Source organism: Callospermophilus lateralis, chromosome 8 (assembly GCF_048772815.1).
Source record: "Callospermophilus lateralis isolate mCalLat2 chromosome 8, mCalLat2.hap1, whole genome shotgun sequence".
In the NCBI taxonomy this organism is placed as follows: Eukaryota; Metazoa; Chordata; class Mammalia; order Rodentia; family Sciuridae; genus Callospermophilus; species Callospermophilus lateralis.
Genome location: NC_135312.1, coordinates 2,191,455 through 2,200,422, shown reverse-complemented (window position 1 = coordinate 2,200,422; position 8,968 = coordinate 2,191,455). Strand labels below are relative to the sequence as shown.

The 8,968-nt window shown below is 49.5% G+C and overlaps 1 protein-coding gene across 4 annotated transcripts in view; it reads left to right on the top strand.

The window, feature by feature from the left end:
- Positions 1–1,175: 1,175 nt before the first annotated feature.
- Tnip2 (TNFAIP3 interacting protein 2) overlaps positions 1,176–8,968 on the top strand; it is a 47,920-nt gene continuing 40,127 nt past the window's right edge. For all 4 annotated transcript variants that reach the window (XM_076864568.1, XM_076864566.1, XM_076864565.1 and 1 more), the window contains exon 1: positions 1,176–1,453. In XM_076864568.1, the coding sequence (XP_076720683.1) occupies positions 1,196–1,453 (258 nt within the window). In that variant the 5' untranslated portion in view covers positions 1,176–1,195. The remainder of the gene's footprint in view (positions 1,454–8,968) is intronic.

Below are 8,968 nucleotides of genomic sequence, written 5' to 3'. Positions count from 1 at the left end.
GGACACTCAAAAGGAGGGACCCCTCCCATGGGTAAGGGCTGAGGTCAAGTGCTGTCACTTGGCTCTTTGGGTGAACAGGTGACCACAGGTTGCTGTGTGTGATGGGGGGGGTGTTGCTGCTAAACTAAATTAGTGGCTAACCTTACTAGTTGTAATTTAGTAGGTGGGCCTGGCCCCCCAACAAGCTCCCCAGCCCCTACACAGCCTCCTTCCTTGCACAGCTGGCTCATGAGGCCGCAGAGCAGGAGGGGCAGGGCCCAGAGGGACCCAAAGAGGCCAGGCGAAGGGGGTCTGTGCAGGATCTCAGTGTGCGATTTCCAACAGTAGATGAACCAGAGTGGAAGTGGTGGTCTGTCCACTCCCCTGCTCTACCTGGTCACCTGCTGGGAACCTCACGGCCCCTCGCTGCACTTAGAGGGAGATCCAGCCTCTTTGCAGGGCCTGGAGCCCTCCTGGTCTGTATTTTGCGTTTGCCCAGGCTCAGCCCAAGCTGTGTGGATCACACAAGGGAAACACAGGGTGCCTTGCACAGGGACCTACGTGGAGGAGGGAAAGGCATCCACACAGGGCAGGGACACCCTGAGCAGGGAACCCCTAAAAGACCCCATTTGTGCATAGGCACCATTGCGGGTGATTGAGCCCTGGAAAAACTCAGCATTTGTGTGGGAAGTTGAGGGAAGGAGAAGCCCGAAGGAGGAGGGCCAGCTCCCTGTTGCCTCCTGCCCCTAGAGCAGCTTCTGGCATTGATGTGTTCCACCCACACTTGCAGGGTTAGGCATCCGGCTCTGGGTGCTACGTGAGCCCTGGGTGGGTAGGGGACCTCTCTGGGCGATGTATCTCCGTGTGACCGACTGAATGTCACGCCTTAGCACGCGGAGCTCGGCTCTGGGAACCTGGCCTGCAGGCCAGGAGCGGATTCTGACCCACCCTCTGGAGGTCGGCTGACTCCTCCTCGTCTTCAGTAGCTGCATCAGAGGCTGCTGGACCCCGCGACTCTCCAGCTTCCCAAGACGCAGGGGAAATAGGGTCGTTGGGACGAACCCCCACCGCAGGGGATCGGCCTAGAGCTCCCTGGGGACCGCAGGGCCTGGGCGGGCGAGGGCGTGGCCCGCCGGCGGAGTGGGCGGCCGAGTTCCGGGACGGACGCCCGGGCGCGGAAGTGCAGGCCGCCGCCGTCCGCGGCCGGCTGGCAGTCATGTCCCGGGACGCCGGGTCCTCGCTCGCGGCCGCGCCGCTCAGTGGCCTGTACCTGGAGGCGGGTCAGCAGCTGCGGCGCCTGCAGGACCAGCTGGCCGCCCGGGACGCCCTCATCGCGCGCCTCCGTGCTCGCCTGGACGCGCTCGAGGGGCACGCGGCGCCGTCGCTCGTGGACGCGCTGCTGGAGCAGGTGGCGCGCTTCCGGGAGCAGCTGCGGCGGCAGGAGGGCGGCGCCGCCGAGGCCCAGCTGCGCCAGGTGCGGGGCGGGCGACGCGCGGGCGCGGGGTTCTCAGCGCGAGTTGGGGCTGCGGGCGCGGGTGTGCGGGCTTTCTGTGCGGGGCGTAGGATTCCAGTGAGGGCAGGTCTTGGGTGCTGGCCTGTTGTGGGGTCCCTTCCAGCCCGGCCCAGTAAAGGGCTTTAGCCCTGGTGACACTGCCGCTTTATTCTGGGGGTGACCACAAGGGAGGCGCCTGAGTTCCAGGACAGGTGTGAATCCTTTCTCCTCCTCCTCCTTGGTGCTGTTCTTTCACTAGCACCCCAAACAGAAGCAAGAATAATACTTTCCTATAAGTTGTTTGTAGGCCCCCAAATCAGGCAAACTCTAGCATCTGTTATTTCATTTGGTCCATGACTATTATCCTGATTTTTCCAGGAAAGAAGATAGGCCTGTAAATGGAGTGGTCCTCAAAGGACAGCTTTTGTTTCTAGGACTGGTCCCATAGCCAGATTTTCAAGGAAAAAAGAAACATGGCTCTGTTTTCTGATTATAAAAGCAAATAAAGGAAAGAATAGAATAATGCCCCAAACCCCCACGTTGAAGAGGTAACTGGTTTTCCAGCACGTGGCCTGCCCCCTTCCTGCTTTTCTCAGGGTTAGGGCACAGTGTTGACTTCATGTTCCCTTTACAGTTTTACTAAGGTTGGCAACATTTCCCCATCTGTATCACTTAAAATAAACTCAGCAGCCAGATGTCTCCCCAATTCCAGCTCCTCCCCTCTTTCTGGAAGGCCAGTTGTAACTCATCAGAGTAGAAAGGAAATAGAAAAGTCATCTGATCTCTGCCACTGATATTAGTGTAATGGTCATTAAGGGCCACCAATGAGTACAGAGTGGGGTCCCTAAGGGCCCCCACTGGGGAGTGGTTAGGGGATATGGGCACCTTACAAGCAGAGCAGAACTGTACTTCAATCTAGAGGCCATGGGTATTCAGCCTGTGTCCAGAGTTTCTCACCAGGGGATGCCCCACAGGACAAGGTCTGTGGTCCCAGTATTACTGGTCCTTCCTCTCCCAGCATATATATTTTTGGGGGATTTTTACTTATTATTTTGCAATTTTATTTAAGTAATTTTGTTTAAATTATTGTGATAGTTTTGGGCTGGGACTGTAGCTTAGTGGCAGAGCGCTTGCCTAGTGTGCATGAGGCACTGGATTCGATCCTTAGCACCACATAAAAATAAAATAAAGGCATTCTGTCCACCTTCAACTACAAAAAAAAATTTAAAGATTATTGTGATAATTTTAAATATTATGTTTTTCAATCTGTCAAACAAAGTGACCAAACATAGCTATCATAAGTTAACGTGTGGAACAACTGATTCTGATAGATCCTGTATGTTTTATTTCGCTGTCATTTTTTTCTGTATCATAGCCCCTTAGGTTGGGTGGTTTGCAAAGGTAAATGCTGGCTTAAGCAGAGAACTAACGTAGTACATTTTTATGAAGATAAATACATGTCTCAGCACAATTTTATCAAACATCAAAGGAATTGTGTTGTCAAATCGATACAAATATGGCTGGCCACTTTGGCACACATCTATAATCCCAGTGACTTGGGAGGCTGAGGTAGGAGTACCACAAGTTCAAGACCAGCCTCAGCAACTTTGTGAGGTACTAAGCAACTCAGCAAGACCCTGTCTCAAAAAAAAAAAAAAAAAAAAAAAAAAAATTTCTGGAGATGTGGCTCAGAGATAAAGCACCCTGGGTTCAATCCCCACTACCAAAACAAAACAAAAAAACAACAATGCAAATATGAGGGTCATTCTTTTTTTTTTTTTTTTTTACTGTCTCAAGTTTTCTCCCCTCCTCCTCTCCCTATACTCATTATCTTTAGATGCTACCAGTGAATATAACATTTTTATATTTGAAATCATTTGTCTTTTAACTGTAGCAAAAGAAAAGTAACTGAAGCTGACTTTAATGTTAAGTGTTAATAGAAATTAGTAAGTGTGAAAATAAATGAGTAACTATAATAACCTTTCCTTAAAGAAATGGTTAGTTTAAATGTTATATTTCCAGATGTAGTAATATGTTGTGATTGTGGACAACTGATTAAAATAAGAGAATTGCATACAAACTTAGGTTATTTCCAAGGGATACAGAAAAGTTGTTTCATACTTGTTATTCCCCAGACAGAAATGTAAATGGAGGGGAAAAAACTCGAGAAAAAGACAAGGTAGGGACAAGAGACTTAGGTGGCCAAATCTGTATGTCGTTCCGAACACCAAGCAACCATTGGGCTTCCATGCTACTTTAACAGCTGGCTGTGGTCTTTGATCCAGAGGAAATCTCCAGGGGGTCAAGGTCAGGATGATGAAGTGAACCCTTCTATGGAACTCACTTCTGATAGTATGATGGATCTTTTAATTTGCTAGCATCAAAACAAACTGAGGGGCTGGGGATGTAGCTCAGTTGGTAGAGCACTTGCCTCACATGCACAAGGCCCTGGGTTCAATCTCCAGCACCACATACTCACACACACAAAAAAACCTTTGCCACTGTGTACACTGGTAGTAACTGAGAGATAGACAATGGAAAGGGAGCTTCTTTTTTTTTTTTTTTTATTGGTTGTTCAAAACATTACAAAGCTCTTGACATATCATATTTCATACATTAGATTCAAGTGGGTTATGAACTCCCGGAAAGGGAGCTTCTTTCCCATCAACTCTTGGATTTCTTCACTTGGTCCAAGTCTTGGTTTACCTGGACCCCATCATGGTCCTTTGATTAAGGCAGAAAACTTGCTGAAGAATCCAGGTGTGGTCCAGAACATGGTCCATATGTGCAGTGGTGAAACTGGACATTGAATGGTTCAAGTGTATTAGTAGGTTGTGTTAGACCAAAGCTTATGAGGTTTCACTGGCTCCTGGCATAGGGACAGCCAGGTTTGGGCTGCAGCATCTAAGGGCTGCCCAGAAAGCAGGAAGGGACAATACTGGATTGAATGGTGTCTTCCCAAAATTCATGTCCACCTGGAACCTCTGACTGTTGACCTTATTTGGAAATGTGGTGCTGCAGATGTAGTAAGCTAAAATGAGGGTGTGTCCTAATCCAGTGACTGATGTCCTTATAAATGGCCATGTGAAGGTATATAAGAGGTCATGTGGAGACAGAGGCAGAGATTGAAGTGTTGCATCTACAAGGTAAGGAACTGGGAGCTGAGAAGGAAGGCTTCCTCCTGGAGCCAGGGGAGGGAACATGGCCCTGTCCACACTTGGATCTTGGACTTATGGCTTACAGAGGTGTGAGAGAATAAATTTCTGTTGTTACACCAACAGTTTGTGGTACTTGGGTTACAGGGGCCCCGGCAGACTGATCCAGGATGCAGACCCGGAGGCTCAGCCTCCTGTGTGTAAGACTGATCCACAGGACTGTTGATAGCATTCTTCACACTTGGTCCTGAGCATAGAGCTGTTGGGGAGTGGGCCAGAGAGGCCAGGCCAGTCACCATTCTCTGTGTTGTGCCGGAGTGTATAAGATGACAACTCCAGCACAGGCTGTACAGCCATAAGTGGTTGAGGCCACTACCGTGTTCCAAGAACTGTAATTACCTGGAAACAGCCGGGGGAGCCAACTTGAATCTCTCCAGCTTGACAGCCAACAAGCACTGAAAAGAGACTCGGGACCAGGCTTCGCACTGTGGGGAGGAGGGCTGCTGAGAGAAGCCTGGGCAGCAGGCTGCCAATGGCTTCGCCTCCACCTTAGTGGTGTGGGAAGAAGACAGCCCCGAAAAAGATGTAGTTGTCACCTAGCAAGTCTCACACAGTGAGGTTATTTTTAAACTGATGTTTGAAAGCCAATTTTTATATTTTTTTTTTTGGTGGTGCTAGAGAGCAACCTTGGGGCCTGTGTGTGCTAAGCAGGCACAGTGCTACTGAGCTCACCCCAGCCCCTGCAAGCTGATTTTTCAAGAAAGAGGAAAATAAAAAGGCTGCCAAGTTCTTTAGGTTCACCTACCTCTTCCCATAGTCAGCCGCAGGTCTGTGGCTCTCCTTTATCTGTGTTGGAAGCCCGTTGAGAATCCAGGCCCAGTCTTAGTCCCAGTAATACTTACTGGGCAGCCACGTGGAGCAGGGCCCTGTGCCAAGGCCTGGGACGAGGAGGCAGGAGGGAGCCATGCTCCTGGTGTGCTTCAGGAGCCACATAGAGATGGCTGTTTCTCCCACTGTCTCCTTTTGGCCAGTGGAGGAAGAAGGCTTAGAAATCAGGTTTTGTTCAAAGTCCCCTAGTGCTGAAGAGGGTCTAAGGACACTGCAGCGAATGGAGGCATTGAGGCAGGGTGGCTGTCCTCACTCAGTCACACTGGCGGCTACTTTGAGCCTGGGAGCCTCAGTTTGTGCACCTGTGGAATAGGAGAGACAGGTGTGGTGGAGGGCATGGAATCCTGTGGTCAGTGCGGAGTTGGGCTCAGGAAGCAGTGACTGCTCCTGCTACCACAGTCACATCTGATGCATTTGCATATATATCAATACTACTTTTTTTGTTTTGTTTTTTAGGTGCTGGGGATTGAACTCAGGGGCTCTTGACCACTGAACCACATCCCCAGCCCCATTTTGTATTTTATTTAGAGACAGGGTCTTACTGAGTTGCTTAGGGCCTCGCTTTGCTGAGTCTGGCTTTGAATCCACAATCCCCCCTGCCTCAGCCTCCTGAGCCTCTGGGAGCCATCGTGCCCAGCTCAATACTTGTTCTTATGTGTATAGATAACATATTTTCCCTGAATAAACTTCAGTATCAGAAAGAGACATTTCTCTGTCATACTGCTGAAAAAAAATTCAGCTTTTGTTTTAGAAAATTTAACATTTAAGTGTATGCTATTGTAGGGTCTGAATGACCATCTCTGTTTACTCCACAGAAGGTTTTGAGCCACTGCTGAGGGGAACTTGGTCTGGCTCAGGTGAGCATGGCAGAAAATGTCACTGCCCTGGGAACTTCATTGTCACTAAATAGGCAGTGTGTGAAGAGCAGAGCTGTGGTGCTGGCTGATGGCAGCAAGGTCCGGGAGAGGTGGGCCAGGCCAGGGCCAGGGCCGGCAGGGCTCTGCAACACTTCCAAAGAGTAGCTATACCATCCACAAAGTAAGGACATGGGAGAGGCCCTGACCAATTTGTAATACCTTCAAAAATGTCAGCTTTTAAATAAACTCAAGGTCAGGAAACGCCTGTGCTTTTGGTGCTAGGCTCAATACCATGGAACCGCAGCAGTGAGAGCCTAGTGCTCAGTCTTCTTTTTCCTGTTCGTAGCCCTTTGTTAAGGAGGCCACAGGTGGTTCTCATCTGGGTAAACGCCCCATCATACTGTGTGTGCCCTCCTGTAAGGGGCAGGTGAACTGGCACCCCTTGGCAGCCTGTGGTGGGCCGCTAATGGGAACCCTTGGAGAGCCTGGAGCCCCCTCTGTTCTTCAAAGCACTGAGGTCTAGGCCACTCCACCTCCCGTCCTGCAAGTGCAGTGGGGCTGCTCTGGGAGATCCCGCTACCCCGGCCCCTCCACACAGAAAGGCCTGCCTGCTCAGGGTTGTCAGGGTCATAATGGTGAGTGCTATGGCCTGGGGAGAACAGAGCTCACCTGGGGGGAGAGGGAGGCGCCTGAGGCCTCTGACACCTGTGAAGTCAGATGGAGGCACAGATGTGATGGTTGACAGGTACAGGTGCTGAACATGTCTGGGCAAAAATCCAGTCTACACTGGCACCTTCCATCCCCAGATTAGTTATGTATCTGATCATTATAACTGGACGTTTCTTCTTTTCTCTTTCTATTCATCTCTACAACAAAGTTTAGGGAAAGTGGGAAGGAAAAGATGCCCAGAGAAAAGTCCAGAATGTTCTGAGTCACCAGGTTAGCATACACAGATGCACCCTGGGCTTACCCCACATAGCAGCTATTGGGTGGAGGAGTGCCAGGAGACAGGGCAGGGCCTGGTGCAGCCATGCTCCCCAGCTCCATGGATCGTTTCCTCTCCTTTCCTCCTTTCTCTTTTCTTCCTCTTACCCTTCCTCCCTGCCTTCTGTCCTTCCTGTGTCAAGGACTGAGCCCAGGGCCTGTGCATTGTAAGACAAGTGCTTTACCACTTACTACTACTGCTTTTCTTTTTCTTCTTGGTGGTGCTGGGGACTGAATCCAGGGTCTTGTACATACGAGGCAAGCTCTCTACCAACCAAGCTGTATCCCCAGCCCTTACCTCTTACTTCTTGACCCCACTCTTTTTGTTTTTTTAAAGTTTAGTTGTAGATGGACACAATACCTTTTATTTTATTTATTTATGTGGTGCTGAGGATCAAATCCAGTGCCCCATGCATGCAAGTCAAGCGCTCTACTACTGAGCCACAGAGTGGGGCCCCCAGACCTGGACCCTGCCTTTTTTTTTTTTTTTTTTTTTTTTGGTGCTGGGGGTTGAACCCAGGGCTTTGTGTATGCAAGGCAAGCACTCTACCAACTGAGCTATGTCCCCAGCCCTGGACCCCACTCTTAAAACAGTCCTGGCCATGCATCCTCTGGGCATTCCCCTGTGGCTCTATTTGTAGGAGAGGACAGCTACAGTGGTTAAGAACAAGGCAGGTTCCTCTGAGCTGCTGTGAAATCAGGAGATTCCAAGGAGAAAAGAAGCATGATGCATAGTGTTCTGTAGTCAACTGTGTAAAGCACACACATGGAATAGTGATTATAAACGTGCCCAAGTAATGAATAGCAGTTGTCTTTGGAGACTGAGGTGGACCAGAGAGGGTTTGGGGAAGGAAAAAATATTTATTTCCTTTGTATATGAATTATATTTTAAAAACAGTACATATGTTTTTATGATTCAAAAAAGCCAGAGGTTGGGGTCTGGGGTTGTGGCTCAGTGGTAGAGCACTTAACTTGCATATATGAGGCACTGGGTTTGATCCTCAGCATCACATAAAAATAAAGTGGAGGTATTGTTTGTATCCACCTACAACTAAAAAATATTTTTAAAAAGCCAGAGGCTAGGTTGTGGCTCAGTGGTGGAGCACTTGCCTAGCATGAGCCAGGGCCTGAGTTCCATCTCTAGCACCACAAAACAAGGCTGGTCAGACTCACCTCCTAGTGTGGCCCTCTTCACAGGTGCAGGAGGTGATTGAGGACCCAAGGCAAAGGCTAGATTTCTCCCCCACCTCCGGGGGACACACTGGGAGTTCTCTGAAGCAATCTTTTCATGGGTGGATGATTGAACTTTCCTCACCTCCTTCAGACTGTATGTTGGAGAGTTTGTTGAAAATGGGAAAGCTCAAGTTTAAAGCCAAGTATTTAAAAACCGCAATTTGGTCAGGTGCTGTGGCACTTACCTGTAGTCCTAGAAGGTAGAGGTGAGAGGATCACTTAAGCCCAGGAGTGCAAGATGAGTCTGGGCAAGATAGAGAAAGCCTGTCTTTAAAAAAAAAAATTATACTGGGCTGGGGATGTGGCTCAAGCGGTAGCTCGCTCGCCTGGCATGTGTTCGGCCCTCAGCACCACATACAAACAAAGATGTTGTGTCCGCC